The 26,055-nt window shown below is 44.4% G+C and overlaps 1 protein-coding gene across 2 annotated transcripts in view; it reads left to right on the top strand.

Annotated features, from left to right (window-relative positions):
- Positions 1 to 26,055, top strand: part of adkb (adenosine kinase b) — a 108,769-nt gene that overhangs the window by 38,465 nt on the left and 44,249 nt on the right. For both annotated transcript variants that reach the window (XM_085762052.1, XM_085762053.1), the window contains exons 5-6: positions 5,528 to 5,700; positions 8,013 to 8,121. In XM_085762052.1, coding sequence (XP_085618178.1) covers positions 5,528 to 5,700; positions 8,013 to 8,121 — 282 coding nt within the window. The remainder of the gene's footprint in view (positions 1 to 5,527; positions 5,701 to 8,012; positions 8,122 to 26,055) is intronic.

The raw sequence follows: 26,055 nt of genomic DNA on the forward strand, positions 1-26,055 counted from the left end.
CAACGGGGGCTGTTCCTGGGAGCTGTCACCTCCCCCCCGCCCAGCCCCCCCGCCCGCCGCCCCGTCTGTGACACACACATGTGTACGGCGGACACGCGAGCTGAGCTGCCTTCGTTTGTTTTGTGTTGTCTAACATCACTCCCTTGGGGTAGTGTACCAGTGTCTAGCATAGACAGACTGTTTATTTCCCCCTCACTTGTAGCGTCCTCTCTGTTCTGGCTTTTTTTTTTTTTTTTGAGGTTTCAGACTTGGTTGGGACCATAAACGACCCATGAGTATTTGGACAGTGGTGCATTTGTTGTGTATGTTCATTTCACCCCCAGCATATCGGATTTGATATGATCCGATTGATAGTTCAGGTTTGCACATAAAAAAAAAAAGAAAATCACAGATGCCAGGAAAATGTCCAAAAAACTGCACAAATTTGAAAAAAAAGAAAAGAAAAGAAACATCACAAAAGTTTTATTCTTTACAAAAGAAAAAAACATGTGATAAATGCTGCCAAAAACAGATTCACAATGAATTTGTTGTACCGTGCTGTGTGAAACTTACATGTTACGCGTGAAGGATCAAAAGTGTAAATGAATGGGATGTCGCAATTACGTGAATTTGACAGGGAAAAAGCAAAAGGTGAAAAACTGTGATGGCGTCATTGACTCAACCTCTTAGAAGCGACTGTCAGCGCACCATGTGGTCACCAGTGAAGGATGCGCGCCGATTTCCAACAGGTCCCAGGACTATCCGTGTTGTTAAAACTCACACACGCACTTCGACCTCAGCTGTTAAATCTCAAATGCAACGCTGAGGTCGAGCCAAAACAAAAGGAAATGACACACTTTCTAAATACTTACAGATTGCACAGTACTTTTTTGAACACCAGTGGAGCATCATTCAGTTTTATATTGTCCTGCAGCCAGAACCTAAAGCTGCATGACAACTGTGAAACAACCATTACAAAAGCAGACTTGGAGTAGTGATACACAATCCTCCCCACCATGCTGGTGTGTCAGCAAGGGACGAGCCAGGCGCTGATCAGAAGACAACAAGGATCTGGGTATTTGAAGCTGATATTGGGCCAGATTCCCATCGGGCTACATGCTATGCCTCCCCTTTGAGTGTTGATTGCAGAGAGGAGAATGTGGTTGACTGATCTGAAAGGAAATTACTGGAGAGAGAGCTTATCCATGCCTTTGACTGATAATCAGCTCATTATCGTGTTGATCATTTACAGCTCTCCCTCTCGCCTGCTCTCTATTCTTTCAGCTGTGTCACTGAAGCAGAGCACAGAGACTTTTAATGGCTTGGCAGGGAGCCTGCTGTGGCGAGGCAGAGTTAAAACAACCATGCTAGCCCTGGCTAGTCTCCACTGTTGCACAGTACAGGTCCCCACCCCACTTATCAACCCTCCCAGGGACGAGAAAAAATTAAAGAAAAACAACAACAGCGACAACAACATATGCAACCCCGACGTGGGCAGTGCCCTAGCACCCCAACATGGCTAACTGTGCATGAAATTGAACTGATTGGAGTTATTGACCAGAAGGCTCCAGCCCCTGAGAGGACAGGGAGGAGTGTGAGTTGGGAGGGAAGCGAGAGAGAGAGGAGAGGAGAGGGGGAGAGTGCTTGTGTGTTACCTGATTGAGTGAAAAATCCTCAGCCGGTTGCTTTGATGCCTGGCACTTTACAGGAAAGAGTGATTTAATGGAAGCTGCCAGACCTCATCAGTGTCAGCGCTCGTGGCGAGGGCCCTCCGCTCCGCCGTGCTTCATATAAAAGCGCTCGCCATGACAGGTCCTGATGGACAGATGTTTGCTAGTTGTTTTAACTGCACAGTAAAAAGAAACACGGGTATCAGCCTCCACCTCTGGCTCTAAAAGACAAGCTGCGAGAGGAGTGAGAGGAGGCTGTTACAGGCCACCCCAGTGTGCAGCACCCTCGCCCTCTGCTATTTTAGGCCTCTATAAATAGCCCTATTGAATTTTTTTTTGCCGGGGTTGATAAGCCTATAATTAATGTGACCATCATTAGGCACGGACATGTTCTTCTCAAGAGGAGCCCGCTGGTGAGGTGAAGCGAGGAGAAGGGAGACTTCTCCTCTTGTCCTTGTGTTTTTAAGGCTGAACCGAGCAGCGTGAGCAGGAGGGGGGGGAAACCGCGGTGACGACCAGCCGGCTTTCCCAGTGATGTTGCAGAAGACGCCACTTTGTTGTCAAGCTGCTCTCAGCGTCGTCTGTCAGCTCCCCGCAAAAGCCCACTGTGCAGCGTCTTCAGTAGATCTGAATTGCATTGGAATTGCATCATTAATAGAGCAGAAATGATTCCCAGCAACTCCGGGAGAATACATTGACCCCTGAGGGAGACTAGAAACAAGACAATGTTTTTACAGTGCGGAATATCTAACTAGAGGTCCCATTACCACTTCATCAATATACAGCAGCAAGTGAGTGAGGAGATAGAAGGGAAGGGAGTGGAGCAAAAAAAAAAAAAAAAAATGGAAAGAGGAATGTAATAGCTTATAGTGCTAATGGCAGTCTGAGCGCTCAAGTCCCAAACATTCAGCCGCCTCATCTCATCTGGGCTGTGTAATTGCCCTCCTGGAAGCTGCCACGCGAAACGTCTGCCTCCATAGTGAAGAGTGGCAGCTGCTGGATGTTGAGGAGCAGGCCTGGGTCAGCTCTCCAAGTGGGTCTCCTTGCAACCATGAGATGTCATAATTAATAGCTATCTGGGGGCCCTGGGGCCAGTGCTGGGTGTCTGGAGGGGTGAGGTTTTTTTTTTTTTTTTGGCAGTAGGGGTAAATGGAAGCCAAACAGAAAGAGACGGCATACTTATTCTCCACTTAACATAATGTATATTTATCATCACTTTGCCTTCAGCGAGTACGTCTGTGCGGCATCTAACCCTCTGCTTTTCAGGGATGTTTTTCCTCACTTGTTTGTATTAGGTTTTTTCCCTCTGTATCTAAACGTACCTAGAGATATGTCGCTGTTGTGTACCATGGGAACTCCATAATCTTTGGGGACCAGCGTTCTCCCTAGTTAAGTAAATATACATGAGCTGCTGTGCGAGATACAAGCTCCCAGCACCTTCAGAAAAAATCTGTTACTTCAGCTCCCCTCTTTCTTCTCTTCCTCCTCCTCCCTCTCTCTAACATGCCACCTGGGGGCAAATCTCACTCTGTCTCATCTGCTGCTTAATTTCACTGGAGCGGCCCTCAGTAATGAAGCGCCTTGATGTACATTTGCCAATTTCTGCCTCTGCCACTGCGGTATAATTGGGATGTGACTAAGCATGAATACCCAGCGCAGGGTTGGTTGACCTCTCGGCGACCCCGCGAATAGCGCTTTTGTCATAATGGAGGTATTATCTCACATAATCTGGGAATGGAGAGGGATTGTCTGCAGGGTGCCAGGGATGGAAATGAATTGATATAACTCCTCGCTCCTGTGCGCCACAGAGGAGAAGAGAGGAGGGGAAAAAAACTGCAAGATATATTTTTTACATGATCATAATGAAGACATTTTCTTCTTATCTATTGCCGCTTTGTGTTTATTGGAGTAGGAGAGAAGCTCCTGGCAAAAGCAGGGGTGGATTTTTTTTTTTAGCAAGGGAGGGAGTTTTGATGCTGTGGTACTTGAGAGAGAATTTCACTGTATGTGTGTGTGTCAGCTTTTTGCCTGTGTGGGTGCACTGTGTACTCAATGCACATGTTAGTGTATGTGTGTCTGTTAATGACCCTGTAAAATGACAAGCTGAGCTGGCCGTGAGAGCACAGCCGACAGTCAGAGAGAGAGAGAGAGAGAGAGAGAGAGAGAGAGATGGAGGTGGAGGAAGCCGGAGAACTCAGATGGTTGGAGGGTGGGGGTTCGGGGGAGGTGGTTGCACTGTGATTCACCATGCTGTCATCAGGGGGACATGGGGCCCCTGAGTGGCCCTCTGTATTCCCACCTGAGAGGCCTGCAAATGGAGGGGCCGTGCTGTCATTATTTACAGCCCGCAGCTCCTAACCTTGGATTCGGAGCTCATCACTGCGAAGGGAAAATCAGATTGGACTTGACGTGTACCCGAGCCAGTGACCTTGATAAGTGTGAGGTGCCTGCAGCAAGAGGTTAGGGAAGAAGAGCTCGCTTCTGTCAGCTTTCGCTGTGGATTTGCGCGTGCGTGTGTGTCCATGTATTTCAGCCAGGTGGGGAGGGGCGGCGGCGGCGGCTGAATGACTGAACCATGACTCAAGATGACACGTGGTTAGGCCTGCTCACGGGCCACCATACAGCAGGCATATGTGACATTATTACTGTTCATTTTGCAGGCACCAGCGCCGGAAGGTCGATTAATTGATCAGTCTGTTGACACAATTAATCAACCGACTGTTACCGAGATAAAACAAATGCCAAACATTTACTGGTTGCAGCTGCAGCTAAACACAAGCACTTATCACTTATCTCCTGTCTCCAAACTGAATACTTGTGGGTTCTGAACTTTTTGGTCACGAAAAACCCACAATGTGAGGATAGCACTGATGAAAAGTTATGATGGGAAAATATCTCATTATAAAATACAAGAAGCGCTGAAATTCAAAATGAATATTATTTGCATTCTTATTTATTTATTTATTTTACCAGGTAGAATCTCCAAATCCCTCCAACATCAGCTGTGTTTGTAAATTGTCAGCCTTGGTCTGAAAATGCACCTGAGCCTTGTGTAAAGTAATGAATCTTTTCCTTGGTAATTTTATTTTTCGTTTTTTTTTTTTATTATTTATTTTTTCCATCTTGAACTAGTTACCTGGAGACCAGAGGGAGGGTGGAGGGGGTTACAAAATAACAGAGGAGAGCATCTCAGGAAAAGGGTGATGAAAATGCATTTTTCTTCCCCTACCGAGATGCTATTTGGTCGTGTGAAATGATTAATTTCACACATATACAGGTCATCCCCGAAAGCAGCAACATCTCATTCACCAGGGGCCCCCGTCAGCAACAAAACAGGAGGCTGCAATAAAATGAGCAAACAGCAGCACGTACTGTACGTCAATAAATCTTTGGAGGTTAAACCTGAGCACTGTAGAATTTGAGCAGCCCCCCTCTCTCATCAGGTAAAAGTCACTGAGTACATCAGGACTGTCGAGACCAAAAAAATAAAAAAAATGGCAGACGAGCAGTTTGGGGAATGTCCTGTGCTAGCAGGTACACACTCTCTCACACGCAGAGAGTGTGTGTTTGCATAAGTAGGATGGAGCCTTGAATTATTGGGTTTGTGTAAATAAGGAGATGAGACTGTTTTTAGCACACAGGGAGGATGGAGAGCTTGGATGAGAATAGTGGCTCTGTGTGGAGTGGAATTGGTCTTGGGTTGTTTACGACAGCTCGCAGCCCTCATATATCACAAGCAGTATGTTTGCTGTGAAGCTACAGTTTGTGTGCCATCTGCCTTAGCTGAACTTGACCCTTCAAACAGACTTATATTTTGTCAACTGAGCTTCCTGTAACTGCTGTTTTTTTTTTTCTTCTTTTAATTTTCTCTTTCTTAGTGGATGATCCAGGAACCCCACAAGGTGGCGACCTTCTTCGGGTGCATCGGTTCCGACAACTTCGGGGAGATCCTGAAGAAGAAGGCCGAAGAAGCCCACGTCGACGCCCATTACTACGAGCAAAATGTGGAGCCGACTGGTACCTGCGCGGCCTGCATCACCGGGGACAATAGGTTAGCCGTCTTTTAGTCACCCCTGACCAAGAAGTGACCCCCTAGCTCGGATTCGAAAGAGTCACTCCCGTTCATTTGTACATCCTCAGGCAGGCGTTTGACTCCTCGGGGCTGGAAGTCATAACAGGGAATCATAGCTCGGCTCACACATCAAAAGGAAAAAGCGCAGCTTGAGTGTGTTTTTCCAGGCTCCCACTCAGTCTCTGCCGCCCCAGTGGGTTGTCATCCATCTATACGCTGACAGTAGCAATGTGTTAGAGATGGCTGGGCTATCCCAGCTCTCACCTGTCAGCCTTCTCGCCTGTAAAACGGGGCTTTAGCCTCTCTGACGACTCTCACGCTAGCATCATCATCGGCACGTCTGAGGCAGCAGAGGTCAAAGCCCTGCACACACACACACACACACACACACACACACACACACACACACACACACACACACACACACACACACACACACACATACACACACAAATATCACTAACAGTGAGGGCTCCAGTTCATGATAGACCAGGTGTGGATCAATAACCTCCTTCTCTAAACACTCCCCTCCTCTGCAGCCCTTCATCCGCTGCTACCGGAGTTGTCAGTCAGTCAACGGCTGGACCCTGACCGCCCCGGGAGCCGGCCCCGCTGAATGGTCTTAGTGGGCTTGTTTGATGTGGGCTCTGACACCTGAAAAGGTCAGGTGCCGTGCTCAGGGAGACGAGCTCTGTAATATTTCTTACAGGTGTTTAACAGACAGCTCAGGAGGCCGGTAGAAAGGTCGCCGGCAGGGCCAGATTGGAGGGGTGATGTCTTTGAAGGATTGGGAGCCAGTGTGTCACAGCCCCCGGGCTTTGATTAGAGCAAGTCTTCAAAGAAAATAAAAATCTAGCACTCCCACTCGAATCTAAAACCCTTTTAGTTCCAACATGTGAAAATACTGTATTTTCAATAATCACAATGAAGGCGTTAGTAAATCGTTCTATTTATGTCTTATGTACCAAGTCAGGTCCTTCGGGATCTTAGAGTTTTAGCGTGATGCTTATCGTCCCAAATATGTAAACATGACTTTGCTATAATTTGTGACCAATTTAATATAGAGATAAAATGAGCTAACATTTAGAATATTTAGTCCCAGTTCTTAATAAGTACCAGCTGATTTGAGTCTAACCTTCTGACCATACCGGCACCACCAACTAAATGAATAATTTTATATGTTAGTTTTGAAATAGTCCAATTTTATTAACTTTAATTGAATTGCCAACCAGCAAATCTCATTTGGAGGATCCACAGCCTCAGCAGACGAGCTGTTGTGGGGGAAACAAAGTCTCTTTTACAGTCGTTTCAGAAAGTTTAATCAGGGAGACTTGTTGTTTATATTTAACCTTCATACTATTTTTATGCAGAAAGCTTATTCTAAGTAAAATTAGCAAATATGATTATTATTATTCAGTCTGAATAAACAAAATCGTATTGCAGATGGTGCAGATTCCTGGAGGGAATGACGAATGCGCTGCTCTGAAGTTCAACCCCTTCAACTTAGTAGTATCTGTTTAGATTGAGCTGTTATTTGAGAGTGCTGTGATGTCTATTGCACTTCCTCACAGTAATGACACACATTTTGTCTGTCATGCTCGTTCTAACCTTTGAGTCCATTACTACAACCCAGGTCAAGTGCAGCGCCGATCCTGCTGTCACGGCGTTGCCTCCGTCCTCACACTCTGATCAACTTAGCACACTGTTACTCTTTTTCCTTGACACTAACCACGGCGAGCAGCTTTTCCTCCGCCGAGCGAGAGCAGATCTCTTACTGTGGCGGCACCCTCCTGTCATATGGTCACCCCCTAAATAGCGATGATGGTTGCACTCATTTTGATGGCCGTTCATAAAGAGACAGCGAGGACCGGCTAATGAGCTATGTTACGATAATGCCACCTGCTTCACTTTCCGGCTCCCACCACTCTCTACTCGACTCAAGTGTTCATTTAATAATGCATTTCTGTTGTTTTCCCACCTTGGCAAACACCAGGTGATGTGCTAATATGAGTAATTTGGAGGTTGTTGTTGGCCTCCTTCTTAACCTTCCCTTTTTTTTCCTTTTTTTTGGTGTTTGTGATAACCCATTCCTTTAAAGGGAAGTAAAATGAAGAGATCCAGATGACTTTATTTCACCTTGGTTCAGAGATTCTAAGAAACTATTATCATCCTTTTATATCATGAAAGAACAAAGGAAAGTCTGGGGCCCGAGTGTTTTTAGGGATGTTTTTGAGACAAAATTAAGATGGATGATAAGCGAGGCAGAAGATTTATGGGGTCTGTCTCGGCAGGTCCCTTGTTGCTAACCTGGCAGCGGCAAACTGCTACAAAAAGGAAAAACACCTGGACTTGGACAGCAACTGGGAGCTGGTGAAGAAAGCCAAGGTCTATTATATTGCGGTAAGTGAGACCCTCTCCATTCAAAATGACTGTTCCCCAACTCCATTGCCAGAAGAGGACAAAATGTTAAGAGGCTTTATTCAGGAAATGCCTCAGCGCGCCTTCTGCATTGTCAATATATCCATTCATCCTTTGTCAAGTGAAATGAGCTACGTTACCTATTGAGACAATACAGCTCCATTCTCCCTATTTGCAGCACAGTGTGAAATTGTTCTACATGTAATGCATTCATTCATTCCTTTTTAACGTGAAGACAAGCCAACAGGTGCTGTGAAAGTGTGAAAATTGATTATGCAAGTTCATTCGGCTTTACCCGCTCCTACACAGTCTTCCCCTTACAGACAAAACACACACACACCCACACACCCACACACCCACACACATGCACAGATTGAGGAGGACAGATGTGCGCTCAGACGTTCACACACACTCAAGCTGCACCACTGAGGTAATGTCTTCACTTACAGCTTCTGGAGTAGGATGGCCTGCCATGCTCATGTTTCACTCTTTGGGATTATATTTAATTCCGGCAGATCAACAATTTCTCTGATCTCGAGTCAAAATGATAGCCCTGAAATCGTGCTGCATTCCACGTCTTTAAGCAGTTCATTATCGGCATAAATCAGCCTTACAGCCCCGGCTATCAACATACTCCTTGGCATCTTCTCCCAAGTGAGCTCCACAATGCTCCCCTTTTTGCCCCCACAGGCCCACTCTGAACATGAGTGCATTGTAGTACAATAGTGATGGAGGTTTTCATAATTAGCTGCCCAGTTGCAGAAATACACATTAAAAAAAAAAAAAAAAAAGCTGTCAGTGCTCCTGCCAGAAAACAGATCAGTCAGTCCATCCTCCAGAGTTTGTGTGGTCTCATTTTTAGCCTCTGCTTCACATTAGCAAACATGGCACATCCTCTGCAAATTGGCAGTTGGGTTTTGCCCACATCCGACAGTCTTGCGCGCAGGGAAAAGCTTCCGTGGGATTTGAGGGGGGATAGAAGGGCCACAAATGGGTGTTTGTCAGTGCTCGGAATCTCAAACGTGGTGTTCAGCGTCCCTCCTGGGCCTCTTTGTCAAAACAGGGGGATCATTCGCTTTATTAGAGTCCCATTCGCACTTCTAAAGTACTTAGCCAGATACACTGCCACAGCTATTCCCACTTAATACTGTGTGGCGTGTCTAGACTGGTGTTCACTAAGGCCTCCTCTCTCCATTAACCTTGTCGAGAGCACTCAGATGTATTTACCCAATTTACAGCCAGATTGTACATTTTCTCCCCCTCTCTCCCTCACTGTACTGTACCAACCTCTGTCTTGTATTAATGCGCTTTGTTGGTTTCCATTAAACGTCTGCCGCACCGTATACGCGCCCCCTTGTAACATGCTAATCTGTAAATTTAATTACCAAAAAAAAAAAAAGGCGCAAATGTGTGTATGTTAGCATGTTGTTTTGCCCCCGCACGTGCGCCTGTGTTTGTTGGAGCATTTGTGTTAAAGAGGTGATTGATGATTCCTGGCAGAGGCTCTCAAGGTGCCTGCTACTATGTGGTGTGATTGGATGAAAACAGAATTATTAGAGGGCTCCTGCAGCCAGTCTGGCTCATCCAGCAGCAGCGGCGGTGTGGCGGCGGCAGCAGCAGCAGGGCTGGTGGCAGACGCAGAGCAGGGAGGCAGCACTGCCATTTCTCACAAAGAGAGAGAATGTTGAACTCCTGCCAAATGTTTGGTGGCAGGCTGTTGCTAGGAAATCTGGGTCCTTAGGCAAATCATTGCACAAAGACCAATAACAAAGGCGTGAGGGGGAAGAAGGAATGGCTAAACGCATTTCAGGCTGACGATATCTCTCTCTCTCTCTCTCTCTCTCTCTCTCTCTCTCTCTCTCTCTTTCTCTCTTTTTGCTTTTTTCTTTTTTTTTCCTGAATGCCATCGCTGCTGCAGTGATGTTTACAGTTTCTTTCCCCAACGATTGTAAACATCAGAAATGGAGGGTGATGTATTGTGTGGAGGGGAGATGAGTGACTCTAATTGGTGGGGGTGATGTGTGCGTGCTGGCCCAGTTAGCCTCACCCCCCCTCACCCCCCTCACCCACCCTTTCCTTCCATCCCCATCCCCCGCTTGGCCCTCTATGGATGCCCCCCCCTCTCACTTCACCTCCTCCCTCTCCTTTTGCTGTCTCCTTTGCCCCCCCCCCCTCTCTCTCTCTCTTTCTACAGCCTCTCAGACACTCACACACACACACACACACACATACACTTGCTGCTAAACACACACAGCATGCACGCACACATTCTGCAGCAGCATACCACTGGCTTGTTTTTCTTAACACAGAGCGCTTTGCCCTGTAATTTGATCTCCACTGCTTGATGCATCCTCCATGATGCCACTTTGAATTAACCTATGGCTCCACAGCTCTCCTTAGCCCCGGCTAATAAAATGGCCTGTCCTAACTTATGCCATTTACATCCAGGGAAGAAGAAGGGAAAAAAAGAGAACCACTCAGGCCATCTCCTGGTCACACGTGGTGGAGGGAGTAGCAGAAATAAAGAAGAAGGGAGACAAACAAGACAATTGACTGTGAAAAGGCCTGTTAATGACTGGGCACAGATGGTCAGAAATAACCCAAGGATAGACGGAGGAGACGCTCGCCTCTGCCAACTGGCCTGATACACAAAACTCACCCAACGAGACACAAGCTGCAGTGCTGTCAGGTCACAAACCCGATCACAGCTGTGGACGCTGTTTCGTTTACGCCCCTGAGCTAACGGCGCGAATCCCCGTTAGCCAGCGAGAGGCTACGGCCACGCCTGAGGAAAACAGCTAGCCCACCTTTTTTTTTTTCTCTCCCTCAAACAGCGCAGCAAGTTGAAGTAGAATGCCTCACACTGTTAACACTGGCACACTGCATATAGCATTAATTGGCAGTTGTGTTCTTGCCCTCGCTGCAGGGGAAAGCTGAGTTCAGCCTCAGTCACTGTAGCATAATATGCAAGAAAAAAAGAAGAGGCGAAGGGGAGGGCAAAAGCAAAGGGGGGAGAGAAAAAAAGCGCAATACTGGCACCACAAGCAGCACGTCAGCTTGCTTACACCCCAGAGTGGCACACACACACACACACACACACACATTGTTACTCCGCCCCACCAGCCCCTGCAATTTGCAGCCAAAAAAGCAAAGGGAGAGGTTTTCCACACACACACACACACACACACACACACACACACACACACACACACACAACTAACTGACACCTCATCAGCCAGCCGAAGGGCTGATTAGCACAGAGGTGACTGCGGCTGTGTCTCTGTCCAACTCAGAGGACCACGCTGTCCTCACGCTGACCTTGAGCCTCATCTCCTCTCCTCCTCTATCCTTCCCTTTTCTTTCCTTCTACTTCTCCCGCTCACCACTGCTTTCTTCTTTTTTTTTTTTTAAATCTCCAGTCAGTGTTCCTCCTTTCCTCTGTCTCCATCTCCTCCCTCCTTCTCACCTCTCTCTTTTCTGTCTTTTCTCTCCCTTTTCTCTCCACTCTGTACTGCACCACTCTGCACTGCCCCTGTCCTTCCACATAGCCAGGGAGGGATCACGAGGCAAAATGCAGGCAGTGGAGAGAAAAGAGGAAAGGGAGGGAAGAGAAGTGGGAGGGGGGGAAGAGGAAGAGGGGGGGGTGAAAAAAAACTGGCAGGCTCCCCCTTTGTCTGCAGGCGATCAGTTACAGTCTTGGTTGCCGATGAAATTTAATCCCCACCGCATTTACATGCCAAGTTTGACTTCTGGCAAGCCCTATTAAATAGATTTGTAAATCATTTCATCTTGATTAGAATCTGTTCTCAAGGGATCAACATTTTTTCGCCTTGCTTGTGTTTTGTTATGTGCACAATCTGTGCCCACTGGTGTTAAAATCTGAAAGTCAGCCTTTGGTGGCGGTGGCGTTTTTCTGTCTGAGTGAGTGTGAGCAGTAGGTTTAGGGGACAAAGAGCGATGGGTGCCAAGTCCCGTCCGTCACCGGCCAAGCCACTGTGTCAGCATGTCTCCCATCTCTGGAGGTCATGTCGGTGGGCGAGCAACTGCTATGATGTGTCTTCTCTTTATTAGGCTGACACCACAGTGTCTTTAGCATGGAACAATGTCATTTCAAATTGTGCCTAATCAGATGGCATTTTGTAATTGCCAGCAAGCATCTTATGAATATGAATTCATAATTGTTCAATTACAAGCCGACTGCATCATATTTATTGGCTTATTTATTTTTTTCTCCCGCTGGCCTGGGCCAATTATAGGATTTCAATCTTGAGGCAATCAAGTGATAAGGGTGAGGCGTTTAGTGTTTGCTGTCACTATATAATTCTCTCGAATGTTAAACATCCATCTGGGAGGGCTGTATTTGTCAGAAGGCTGTGCGTGGAGGTGCACCTGCCTAATTGAGTGGTAATGAGCTGTCAGGAGTGCGGGCTTGGTGATTGGCTCTCGGCGGGGCGTCCCGTGCCAGTGGGATGTATGGGCTGGCCCGGCACTTCTGGAGGATCAGCCAGCTCCACAGCCCTGCAGGCCTGAGTGGGCGGAGCGTGGTAAATTAGGGTGGAGAGGCCAAACGACGCTGGCTGCAGAGACATCCTGTGGCTTTCACTCGACTAGGATTTATTTAGGTTGTTTACAATTACCCTCACTCCCGATTTGGTTTTACTACCTAATGTCAGAGGCGGAGGAAGACTTCAGATTAACTCAACGTAGATATACTGCACTGCAAAAACACTCCATGAAAAGTTAAAGCCCTATATATTTACTTTTTGATTAAAGTCACCACGTATCAAATTATTTATGTTGATTGTTGAATATTCTGATTGAATGTGTTTGTGCATATAAGAAAAAGAGATGCACTGTATTTTAACAAAGGCGTCATTATTACTGATGATTTTCAATGCAGATGTTCAGGATGGATATTAACTTTAATTACATTATAAACTGTTATGGTCATAACAATTTACCATATGTCATAAATGAGCATATGCTTTATGTAAAATCATAATCCACAAAGTTAAGAGGTAATAACTGTCAGATCAGTGTAGTGAAGTAATATTTACAGTGCAATAGTTTACTTTGAAATGCAAAACATTTACAGAGCACTTCAAAAATTATACTGTACAGCACCTGGGTAAATATACTTAATTACTTTCCCCCGACTGGTCCATTTATTTGTTTGTTTAAGTACAATATAAACACAGTGAGCACCAGAAAAGCAAATATGTTTGAAGTTGTTGTAGAGAAAGATCCCGGATGTCAGAGTTCACCTCATTTTGTTATTAAGTTCTCATCACACTCAGTGGCATCTATTTTTGTTTGGATTTGTGTGTTCGTGCGATTTATTTTTTTAATTTTTTGTATTTATTGTTAGAAATATGTGTGGAACTACTTAGAAGTTGGCAGGGCTGCACTGGTTTTATTTTGGGACGTTTTTATTTCCAGCATCCTAATTTGAACAACAACGAGGAAAAACAAAACAAAAACCGCTTTAATCTACTGTATCTTGAGTAATTGCCTCTTGGTGGGGGGGAGGCACACATTTTTTGGACTCTGGCATGCCTCCAAGCTGTAGTCCATATTACTCTACCAGCATGCAGCGACTTTGTCCTTGTACACCCACGTTACCTTGTAAAAACAGTTTTTCTTCTTCAGCAGGGAAAACACCATGTCCTTTCACCCCAGATTACTGTGTGCATCTGCTCCACCGGCAACAAGTCTGTTTTCCTCTGCCTCGCTGTAAAGGGGATGAAATAGTTCAGACTTAATGATATTTCTACTTTCCATCACCTTGTCCCCCCCCCTCGCTGCCTCTGCATCAAAGCGCCCAGTGTGTGTGCACGCCTTTTTATTCATGAGACCAAGTTGTAAAACGCGGAATAATGTTTCGGTCCTACACTGGGACGTTGTGGCCATTTGTGTGAGTTCCACGGCTTAATTGAATAGACTGAGTAATTATTTGTCAAGTAATGCTGAGCAGAAAATAAATAGCCACTTTGCGGCCGTGAATTGTGCCTGATGGCCATGTGTTGATACTCTCACCAGGGAGAGTAAAAACCTGCTCTACTGGCTAAGTATCTGATTAAGATTCACATGATGGAACCGCAGACGCTTTAGGATAGTGTCTCTCCTGGGCAAAGACAGTGAGCAGAGTTAAGTGTCAGACGCTGTTATATTATCATGCTGGAGCATAAAGCCTTGACTGAATAAATATTGCTGGAATATTCTCCTCACCACAAACCATCCGCAGCAGTCGGGTCAGCTTGACAGTTTCTGACTGAAAGCGGCCTATAAAGAATCCCCGCAGATGTGCATCTCTGTGCGGCAGATGCTGGACACTGTTCTTTGAGAATTGTTTCCTTCTGCAAGCTTTCATTTTTTCCCTTTTATGTTGCCTGTAATTTGTTTATGGTCTGTAATAAGCCTGTGCATATCTTCCTTCTGCCAGTTTGGCCCAGATCCAGTGTAAAGTGCCAGTAATATTTCCCCTCTCTCTTTTAAAAAGGAGACTAATGACTTCTGAGGATAATATAATACTTTGTAACGATTTGATAATTCATTTCAAGTTTGAATTCTCAAGATTTTCATTAAGTTAGACATCAACTTTTATACTCAGTAGTGTTTCAGCAGTAGCCTAGTCATGTTTGTATTCTGTGATTGCCAGTCTGTTCAGTAGTTTCTATTATTAACGTCAGATTATGACATGTGGGATGGAAATTTGGTCCAAAAATTAATTTTAAAGGAGATATTTTTAAGTTTTGCCATTGCTTAGACAGCCAGCATTACAATTACTGGCTGTTGACTCACCACTCGCGCGCCAAGAGTTTCAGCCATTGTTACGTATTCAAGGCAAGAGGTTATAATACGCCCTCAGAGAAGCTCCACTTCTTCAGAGCAAACCGGCTGCCACAGCATTGACTCAGCATTAGCCTTACCCAGCTAGGGCTAGCTGGTAAGCATGCTAATTTCATTAGTAGGAAAAGACATGAGACAAGAAAGCTACTTTGCAGATAAGGGGATGAAGATGCCGAATTCATAATTTTTCTAAACTGGTAAGCAAAAGTTATGTTAATGTTAGCTATAACCCTAACATATCTTTGGTTTGTCTTGTGTATTTTCCTGGTTTGGCAGTCTTAACACTACACTAACCACTGTTCCCCAGTCTTTATGCTACGCTAACCACCACTGTAGCTTTATTTACAGTGGGTAAACATACTCAATCAATTTCAATTTCAGTTAATTTTTTGTATTTTTTTTTTGTCTATACAGGAAAAATTGTAAAATTGTCATACTTCTCAGCCCTCAAGTTTATACAAAATTATTTATTTTGCCTGCCCAGCCAGTGGTCCAAAGCCCCAAAATATTCAATTAGTGATGACATGAAGTGGAGAAATCACTGCAGCCCATTTGGAACCAGAGAAAACAATTTCTGCTTGATAAACGTCTCAGAAGATTAGATTTTGTCAATTTATTGAATTTAATTACAGTTGTGTAAACAATTAATGGATTCAGTGTTTCAGCAGCAGTAATACGGTTGCAAACGTCTTTTTTTCCCCCCTGGGTTTGAGTTAACATGTCTGGGGTTAGCATATGTGGTGGGAAAATGTTTATTTTTCATACATGGTGCCACTCACAGACATAGGCTAGTACTCTGACCTTATCTATTGTTTCTCAAGTGTATATTGTAAGCAGCTTTGGAGGCTTTATGGAGACTTAGCCAGCAGGGCTGCCGTTGCTCTGGTGGAACATTTGGACCTCTGGCAAGTGTCAGATTTTCAGCAGCACATTAAATCTCTTAACCCAGTTCTTTTTTTTCTCCCCTCCCCTTCCTCTCTCTGTCTCTCTCTTCCTCTTTCCCTCTCTCCCTGCCATGCTAACAAGCTGGCTGTGATTTATTTTTCATGTGTGGCGTTGTTAGCCGCTGCCGCCATTTTTTTTTTTTATTTTATTTTCCTCGGCATGCAAACTGTAGTGCCAGCGGTTAGCCTGGTGCCCGGGCCCTGAAGGGGCAGAGTGGAAACGCAGCCAGAGCAGCTGCACATCCGCCCTAACCGGGCAAAGTCCTCCAGTCGCACTGTGATGGGGAGGCCAGAGCCACTTTGATTAGCATGTCCGTCGTTATTGGCCAGCTTGAATGTCATGCACCGTGAGCCCAGTTGTCTAATGCTTCAGCTGGCCAACGGGGCTGCTCCCTGCAATTACTGATAGGGCTGCTTGTTCCAGTGTGGAGGGGGAGGCCAGGGAGAGCGTCAAAGTGCCAAAGGATTGTCCTTGGTAAATAAAAAGCAGACATCTTCCTTTTTGATGTTCTATATGTGCGTGCCTTACTTTCAGATGCTGTGGCGCAATCACATTTGAAAGCATTTTGCGCTCCCAACATAACGAGGGGGGACCAATCAAAACAATAACTGCGGTTCCTTTTGACAAAGCCCTTGGCTCACAATTGTCAGAAGATGTAAGCTGACTCATCCACACAAGAAGGGCATGTATCCCTGGGAGCGAGGGGCGAAAAGCTATGATGAATCTTCCCCTCTGTGCTCTCCTCTCTCCACTGAGCCTGCATGGATTAATTACATGACTAGTAGCTAGTTTAGTCCCATTATTTATTTTTTTTCTAATGAATAATTTTACTCTCCCTCTCCGCCTAGATTTTATTCTACTCAGGACTTTTCAGCTCAACCCTGTGGAAATAAGAATGCATTGATTATTTTCCATCTAGCAAATATCCCACCAACTGAGGAATAACATGCCTTCCGCCTAATTGGTTTGTTTATCTTGAGCAACAGACTCTGGGTTTGTTTGGACTCTGGCTGGCATCCACACACTGCACCGCTCCTCAGCATGATTACTCACCTTGGGAGGAGGCTGCTGGAGCAAGGTTGATGTTCCCCGCATAGACATCAGGCTGTCATTCTCTCCGCTTATGTGACATCATTTGCCAAGACAGATTTGTTACAGGAAAAATAAATTCAGGCCTAAAAAGGGATTGATTTAAGGACAGGCGGTGAGTGGAAAAAGGCGACAGGAGGGATGGGGGCTCCCAGACACATTTCACCACTGAGAGGGCTCGGGCCGGATCCAAACAAGCTGCCAACAGAAGATGGATTCTGGCTTCATGTATAATTGATAAACTGTATGTTCTAGGTGTCAGCTTTAAAGAGGGAGCTAGGACTATATCAGGAAGCAATTTTTCCTCTCTGAGGCAAGCATCATTTTTATTTTGTCCTCCCCCGTTCTCTGGCTTATCTTCTCACTTCAGAAAGCCCCGTTGAAAATTATCGTTTTCTTTGAAGACGATGTTCGGGAAGTGCAGCTTTAAGAGCACATCCTGTTCCTGCACCTATTAGGAGTGCTAGTCCAGGGCAGATAGCCATCTGCAAAGTTGACTGTACATCCTGAGTTATCGGGATTAGCCATCTCACTCTTGACACCTAGCACATTAATATTAGCTATTGGAGACTCTATCCTACTGAAAGCAGCATAAAAGGATTAATGCAGCGCTTATCGTTTTGGAAATAATGCCCTTTATTGAGCGGATTTGACACTGTAAAGGCTAATGATGACATTGAATGGAGCCAGAATAAGTAATGGCGCATCATCCCGTGTCATGCAGCCAGAATAGTCGCTATTTGCATTCCGACAGCTCAAACTGTATTGATTTTGCTGAAGGGGTTCGGTTGTTTTTCCTCTGCAGCACTAAGAAAGTGTTACTCAATCATCACCGTCCTTTAGCTAATGACAGTGCCCTCACTGTAGGGCCCAATGACACGCTCCGTTCATCTTCATACTGTATGCTGCGATTTCACCTCTGAGCACTTTGCGCTGCAGCAATTACTGTACATGAAACACAATATGCCAGCACGTCCCTTGCCTGTCTGTCACGCAGAGACGGTGGGATTAATGTGGCTTTGGCCGCTCACTTTAATAGTGATAAATTTGTATCCTGCCAGCCGGATCTATGAGTGCTACGTGTACAATTCATCCTACGTACAAAGGTTTGACTATTTCAGTGGACAAGAGGAGGGTAAAATAGCAATTTAAACCCTGTCATTTCCGTTTGACACAGCAGTCAAGAGTGTTTTTCTATTGTGTTTCTTTTCTTATACAGGACCGGCCTGATTAATAGTATTTTTCAGTATACCCCATGTGCACTTGACACTGAAAGAACAGGAAATGCACCAGCATGGGGTAACCTGATCCGGCCGCACAGTGAGCATTTAAATCAAGCTGAAATGATTGTAATTCACTGGGTGAGAGTCTCCTTGTACCCTTGAACCCCTAACATGATTTGATTATAAAGAGGTTAAACAACTGTAATAATAAATCTGTCAAAGTTTTAATAAGATGTGCCATTTTGTATTGGGCTTCATAACACTGAGGGCCAGACAAGTGGCCATCAGGGCCACCTGAGAGCATTTGCTCTGTTCTTTCTGCTAAATTGCCGCCTCCCCAAGGTGTTTTTTTTTTTTTTTTTTAACTGACAAGATAGTAACCTTATCAATCACAGCTGCTTCCCTCTCTCTCCCAAGGACTTGTGTTGATATGTTCTAAGTGTTCTTCCCTTTGGCTGTTTTAATGGGAATATTGCATGCTCATTTCAGCAATGCCTCCCTGTTTCTTAATGAGCTGATAAAGCTCCAATTATAGAGGCAAATCCTGATTTCTGATTTGCATTACCGACTCTTGTTTCACCACACACAGCGGAAATGTTCATGATTGAGGTGCTGGGATGTTGGTCTGCCTTTCCAGAGACTTACATGCTCTGTGTGAGTGTGTGTGTGTGTGTGGGGACACAGGAGATGGACAGATTAGATTATACAGTAGATGCTGCACGGCCCCGGCCGTTTGTGCGTAGAATGTGATTTAGTTGTGAGGTTTGAGACGGGCTGTGGGGCTGCTCTGGGCTCTGTGATGGGTGAGGGGACAGACTGACAGTGACAGTGGGGTGGTAATGGCTCTGAATGAGGAGGAATGGCCCCTGTAAGGCCCCAATCCCAGCGGCAGAGCAGCAGCAGCAGCAGCAGCAGTAGCAGCAGAAGCCCTGTCCAAATACACTGCAAAATGAATTCTTCTTTACACCTATGTGGTTTTTTATTTTTTTTATTCCACACAACTTGAGATCGAGGCTATTTATAGCCTCACCAATCTGAGGAGAAATGGTGAAAGAAATGGAAAATGCTACCCTTAAAGAAATCCAACCTTCACTTTTTATTAAGTATCAGCAGCTGCAGTAACGCCACATCCCATCAGATGTTAAGACATGAGGGGAAGTAAAAAGATGAGAGGATGTTGTATCACATTTGGAGTTTTTTCTTTTTTTTTTTGAACAGCTCCCCAAGCTGATAGCCTACAGTAAGAGGGGAGACGTGAGGCTGATCAATGTCCTCAGGACCTGTGGATGTGTGATCACAGATATGGACGTATCAGGATGAGAATGATTGCATATGAGATCCCAGGTTTGTTTTCATACAGCCACATATTTGCTTCTCCTGCCCTCCGTGCCCCTTTTCGTCTCCGAGACTGAAACATCATGTCTAGAACTTTGGCTGGGGAGCTCTGCAGTTCATGAAAAATGCATTCACTCGGCTCTTTTTCTAACTCCTCGCCTCTGATACTCTTGTCATATCATATCCATGTCATGTCAGTGTGTGTATTAATTATGTAGCAGGCGCAGTTGAGGAGACGGTATTGATGCATCTCAACTAGACATCCTATGTATATTACTGACCCGTCATGGGGAAATATAAACAAGACTTAATTAAGGATGAGAAGACACTTTAATATTTAGCCTTGAGAGTAAATAACTCTCAGTCTGTGTTTACAGGAAGCATTTTTTTCCCTCTCTCTCTGTCTGCTTCTCCCTCAGGGTCCATTTTATTCTCAGAGTCTCACTCCATTCAACCATTGTGGTCATTTTTTCCGGTTCAACTGAGGTGTTCGACCCGGTCATCCCGCCTGGGTTTAGTTTCTCTTTTTACTCGCAGTCGCTCAGCATATTGTGGACAAACAGCGCCCCGTAGCACCTTTTGGAGGTGTCCCAAATTACAAAGGTAATTTATTTCTTTACAAGCAGAATTATGCAGGAGTTAAGAGGTCATGTTGTAATATGGGACCGCTCAGCAGTTGCACACGAGCCAGTTCCTGCCCAGGGTTTTGTGTTCCTGTTTATGAGCCCCTTCTCTGTGCTGTAATCATATGGAACTGAGATAGCACTTTTATTCCCTCAGCAAATGAATATCAGGAGGGAACACCGCTCTGGATGGATCCTCTTGAAATACAGCTGTTCCCCTGCGGTCCTCTTCCTCCTTCTGTAACAAATGGTCTCTCAGGATTAAAAACCCACTACAAACACTTCACAGATATTAATCTTCTTCCAGGACCTCAGTGCAGAAGTTGCATTTGAAAGGAGAATAAAAAAAAGAGAAAGACTGTTTAATGCCAAGACAGAAAGCTGTGTTCCTTGCAGATATAGATTATCTACATCATGCTATGAAAGAAGACTTGAAGTTGGTAACTCTGCTGTTGCCAACAACTGAGTCAACATTGATCTTGTGCGTTTAGTAATGCTAGGATGATTGTTTTACAGCGTGGTGATTGCAGCGTTTTGGCAGGAATAATTGGAAGTTCAAAGCGTCAATCCGTGAGTGTAGCCTGGGGATAGATTTCTGGAGAAGCTGACACTTCAGACGTATTATGAAGCCATCACGTCTAATTTGCAAAGACCTCTTTTGTAATTTACCCCCAATTCAGGGGAACAGTCTCCTGCTCTGCAGCACAATGCACACTCTGCTTGCATTGTTCATGCTCATTGGAAGAGACAGTGAGTGAATGAGTCTTGGAGCTCAAATAATGTGCAGCACTGTTCCTGTCATATTTGTTGCTGTGTAATGGCTCCTGATTTGTAGTTTCCTGCAGCGCCTTTTCAGCGCGGTGCAGAGCAGACAGCGCCGCGCGGCGTACTGCAACTGTTTTCTGTGCATCCAGTCCAAGCAACTTGTTTACAACTCGCTGTTGAAGCAACTGCTTGACAGATAAAGGACTGGAGACGTTGTATAGTCTTTGAGAGAGGAGGAGGGGGGGGGACCTCTTCAGAAGGAGGACTGGGGTTTTCCACATGCCGCCCAGACATTCTCACACATATTGAGTTTGTCTGTGTGCATCTTTTGAAGATGCAAATGTGTCAACCACATGTAACCAACCACCCAGCGAGAAGCTGAGATGCTCAACTGCCTTTCTCACGGCTCTTAAATGGCTGCCAGTGATCTTCAGCAGCTCTGCGTGTCTGTGAAGCCTGCAGTTCCTTTTTAACGGACAGATTAGTTTTTGTGGGATATTGAATAATCTGTGCACATTTATCATTTAGGGGGGAAAAAATGTCAGTTATAACCACATCAGAGAGTTTTGACTGTAAAATTTTATGACCTCTCATGTAGCAAACTGTTACAGTAGATAGTGTGTGGAAGCTTTTTTTTTTTTTTTTAATGATACAGAAGCCGTTAATTGGCCTGTAATGTAAACCAGAAGTTACACGAGCCAGTAAGTGGATTTATTAGTTTAACCTTTTCTATCTATTTTGCATGATAATACAAGTGTCACAGCTTTTATGTTGCACAAGCAGTCAATCCTTAATCAGGAGAATATTTATACCTCAAACCTGCCAGCCAGCTTTGACATGTGGTGTAAGGAGAGAGAGAGAGAGGAAGAAAAAAAAAGACAGCACATCATAGCTTGGCATATCCTGACAGAGGAGACATTCGTAAATTATTAATGTTTTCCCTTGCACTGTCACCTATCATTGCACTATCCTTCTACTCCCACGTTTTTGAAATGCAAGAGTAGTAGTCCTGCAGCGTGGCAAGTCATGTTTCTGGCTCTCATTTCAATATCTCAAGTGAAAGGTCAGGATGATATATTCTGTCCTGCCGTGATGACAGTGACTTACATGCTACTAGTTCAAGATGGTACACTTTTACGAGGGCCACCCAGCCTGTCGAGCAAACTGATAATGAATCAATCTGTGTGAAACATTTATGGGTGCCCCCCCCCCCCTCCTCCGACACACACACACCCTTCATTCCTTCCTTCCTTCCTTCCTTCCCTCCTTCCGTGAGGCCAATTAGAGCATCCTTGGTGGCCCCTGCTGTCTGAGTCAGGGAAGCCCCTTGCATTGTCATATCAATATTCCTCTGTTGATCTCCAGCTGAGGCGAGTCCGGCTGCTCTTTCCACACATTGCTAATTTGCATTCGCCAGCATGTGTGGGAGATGGCATGCTGGCTGCCTCTCCTCCTTGTTCCCAAACCTACTGTTGCCTCCCTCTTTCTGTCTTTTTCTACTTTTTTTTTTTTTTTCAAGAGAGGGAAAGGTTTCTTGATTCCTGGCATGCCAGAGAAGGGTCCTCTGAGGATTACATTGGCTAAGCCCTTATCACTCCAGGAAATTCACTGCCTGCTTAAAAAAGTGGTAGGAGTAGAAAATCAAGGGGAAGTGTTATTCTTTTTAAGTTTCTCCCTATTCCCATGGAAAGTTATTACGGGTTTGAAGAAAAGTCCTTTTTTTGGCACTCAAGTTTTCTCGTAACTGCATTTCATATTTCACCCTCCTTTTTTTTTTTTTTTTCCAAGCGGCTGGTGGAATTTTAGAAGTGGAAAATGTGAAGGCAGGTGCTTGAGAGAGAGCGAGGCAGAGAGAGAAAGAGAGAGAGAGAGAGGGGAGGTTTAGGGAGGGCTGTGCTCACTGGGAAGCGATGTTAAACATCCAGGGGAAATGTTTGTTATTCTAATGGGATACCACCATGGTAACAGCTTTTAGAGACTCCCAAGGCTTTGTGCGGAGTATATGCACGCTTTCATCAATCTCGCCTAATTTCTTTGGGGATTAGCAAATATAATCAGTCCTTTCTCCAAGTCGTCACCTGCTTATCGACATGAATATGATGGTGAAATTTAGCAGAACACAGCCCTGTTGGATGTGGAGAAAGCAATACACGGGCCATTAATATAAATCACAAATTGAAGTGAGTCACTAAATGGATTCAAAAGTCATTAGTATTCCTTTTGTGCTGAGTGACATCCCAGACAGAATAGCTTATATTTTGCACATACCTACTTTTTTTTTTATTTTAAATCCTTGCAACCGAGACCAAAGCACTTTTTTTTGTGCTCGTATTACATCTTCAAGTTAAACATGTTTCAGACAGAGGTAATGAATTATGTTATTTTCAGATTTAATACCTTTACGGGGGGTTTTAAAGGCAACGGAGTGAACTCATTTACAAGACCGGGTGAAAAAAGGAAACCCTGTCTGATGAGGAGCCTCCGTGTTTAAAAGGCTCCAATAACTCGTAAGCCCCTCTCAGTTTTATACCTTTTTCTCTCCCTCGACAGATTTCCTTAAGTGGCTTATGTGAATTGCAGTTGCCACATTGAAGCCGGCAGTATACAGAATACATTTCTTCCCGGCCGTGACCAGCTAACAGAGCATTGAACTTGTGCGTGTGGTGATGGAGAGGTTTCACACACAGCACTGCAGCGCCGTGGGAGTATAGCCTGACCTAAAGCTAAGCCCCCAGCCGGAACAGCCTTCCATCAAACTCACAACACTGCTCTCTTATCTACTGGCATTTCTGTCTGATACAAATAGCCAAGACGTGATATAGTTGGCTACATGTCATATCTGGCATTGTACTACGCTCTATCTGCTCCCCCCTCTGTGAAATATAATGCTTTTAACTCACCAGCTTTTTGCCTTGGCTATTTTTTCCATCTGTAGCAGAGACAGAGACCAGTGTGTTTGCTCGTCTTGGCCAAAGGCCAAAGGCTCTTTCTGATATAATCCCCACCATCGATCAGACTTTGTTTACTCTAACATGGTTTCTCTCCCCTCCAGCAATTAGAAGCCAACCTTCCACCTCCTGCTCCTCAGACCAGCTTTATACGTTTATTTTTCCCTTAAGTGGTAATTTTTCATGTTGCGGCTAAGCTCTAAGAAGTGTGGGTGTATATTAAGTAACCAGACTGACATGTTGGAAACCAAATTTTTTGTTAATGTCTCTTTGTCTTTGAAGGAGAATTCTCCAGTCACTGAACATTGGCACATATTGTACTGTACTATCACTATATTACGAAAAGATGATTCACACATTTCCTATGTAGCACTCCACTCACTGTGTGTTTCATTTAGGCTGCTCCACTTAGAAATCTCAAGCACTTTGAAATTTTAGAAAAATGGTGTGGCTGTAGAAGCTGGAGGATTACTCTCCTGTCCGTCTGAGAGTCTCTTGTCATAATAAATCAGGCTGTGGAGTGACTGGTCGTCTCTGTAGTCTTGGCTTAAGAGGTTTAAAATCCACATTTTGTTTTATTGTTAATGTTGTAATAACAAACCAAGTGACCAATTTATGCTCTTGGTTTAGTGCCCAGTACCTACATGAGAGAAGAGGGAGTAGAAGTAAAGTTAGTTTGGAGTTGTTGTATTTGACTTGGTTGCTTAGATCAAAAACAAAATTAAAGCAGCGAATAAATAAACAAGTTTTAAAAAAAAAAATTTAAAAAAAACATTGAAGGAAATGGTTTTGAAAGTTAGTAACCAACATTGTTGCAAATTTTCCCACACTTGCATGCTGCTTTACTTTCATTTTCTGCACAGTTCACCACAAACCAACAGTACTGTATGTGGAGTTTAAGTCTGAACTCTGTGCTGCTCGTCCATCACATGAAGCTCTTGTCTAGTTTCTTTTCTTCAGGGGGAGTTTAATCAGACATAACCTGGAGGTGTGTTATGGGTCATCATGTTGGTATATCTATAGGCTGAACCTCTGACCCACCAGTCTATCCTGCTTTGTTGCACACCCTTGTGATAAACCGCACCACTTCCTGCACTAGACAGTATCATCCTGACAGCACATCACAACTTTGTAAGTCATCAACAACTGTAGGAATTACATTAACTTTCAAGGCTTCATTTACTTCCATGAATCAATCGACCAGTTTTATTTGAAGCACAGATCACCATGCAACAGGGCACTAATGCATTTTACATTTAATTAAAAAGACATCAAGAAAAAAAATGAAATAGAATAAAAATAAAATAAAACAACTCTCAGACAGGCTGCTGCCTTCACTGCCTGGATATAAAATGGGGGAAATGGGGATTTCTTGATTTTTTTCTTTCTTTCTTTCTTTCTTTTTTTAATAAACTTGCTTCAAGACTTTTTAAATTAAAATATGTGGTCGACCAAGTAACTGCTTCAAGCTGCTCAGCTCTTTTCATTGCAGCAGTAACTTGACAGAAATAGACAATGCTCACAAGGACACTGCAGTGTGAAAATTTGCTAACAAGTTTCACAATACCAGTAAAAAAAAAAAAAAAAAAAACTGAAAAAGTAATTGTATTAATGCAACACTTGACAAGAGTGACAGAGATGTTAAACTAAGATCTGGTACACTGACATGTTGGAACGACACAAAGAAAAACATCTTGAGATTTATCATTCATTATGGTTCTTCTTATCCTTTTTGTCACTGATCAACAAGTGTTACTTATTATTACCATGGTAATGAATGAATTAATCATCCTTGGTTTTTGTAAGGGTGGTTTATCCCTGTAGATATCTCCATGAAACAAGTCCCTGATGTGTATTAGTCATCTATACTATGGAGAGTTAACGTCGGCTAATAAGTCTTGTAGTCTGAATTATCAAAGGCAAGCAGCATGCTAATGCCTCTGAACAATTTTAATTTAACATATAACACATTTCTTCACCCTGTTACTTGTGCTTTTGGCAGACAACCCTGACGCCTACCAACAGCATCTGAATTTTTGTGATTTTTTAGATTTCTTTTGATGCCTGAGAGAGACTCATAATATTTCCTGGCTGTGATTAGATCCATCTCGAGCCCGAGATGCTACTCTCACGTGGGAG

The sequence above is a fragment of the Trachurus japonicus genome, chromosome 19 (genome assembly GCF_045865225.1).
Source record: "Trachurus japonicus isolate A0001 chromosome 19, Traja_1.0".
NCBI lineage: Eukaryota > Metazoa > Chordata > Actinopteri > Carangiformes > Carangidae > Trachurus > Trachurus japonicus.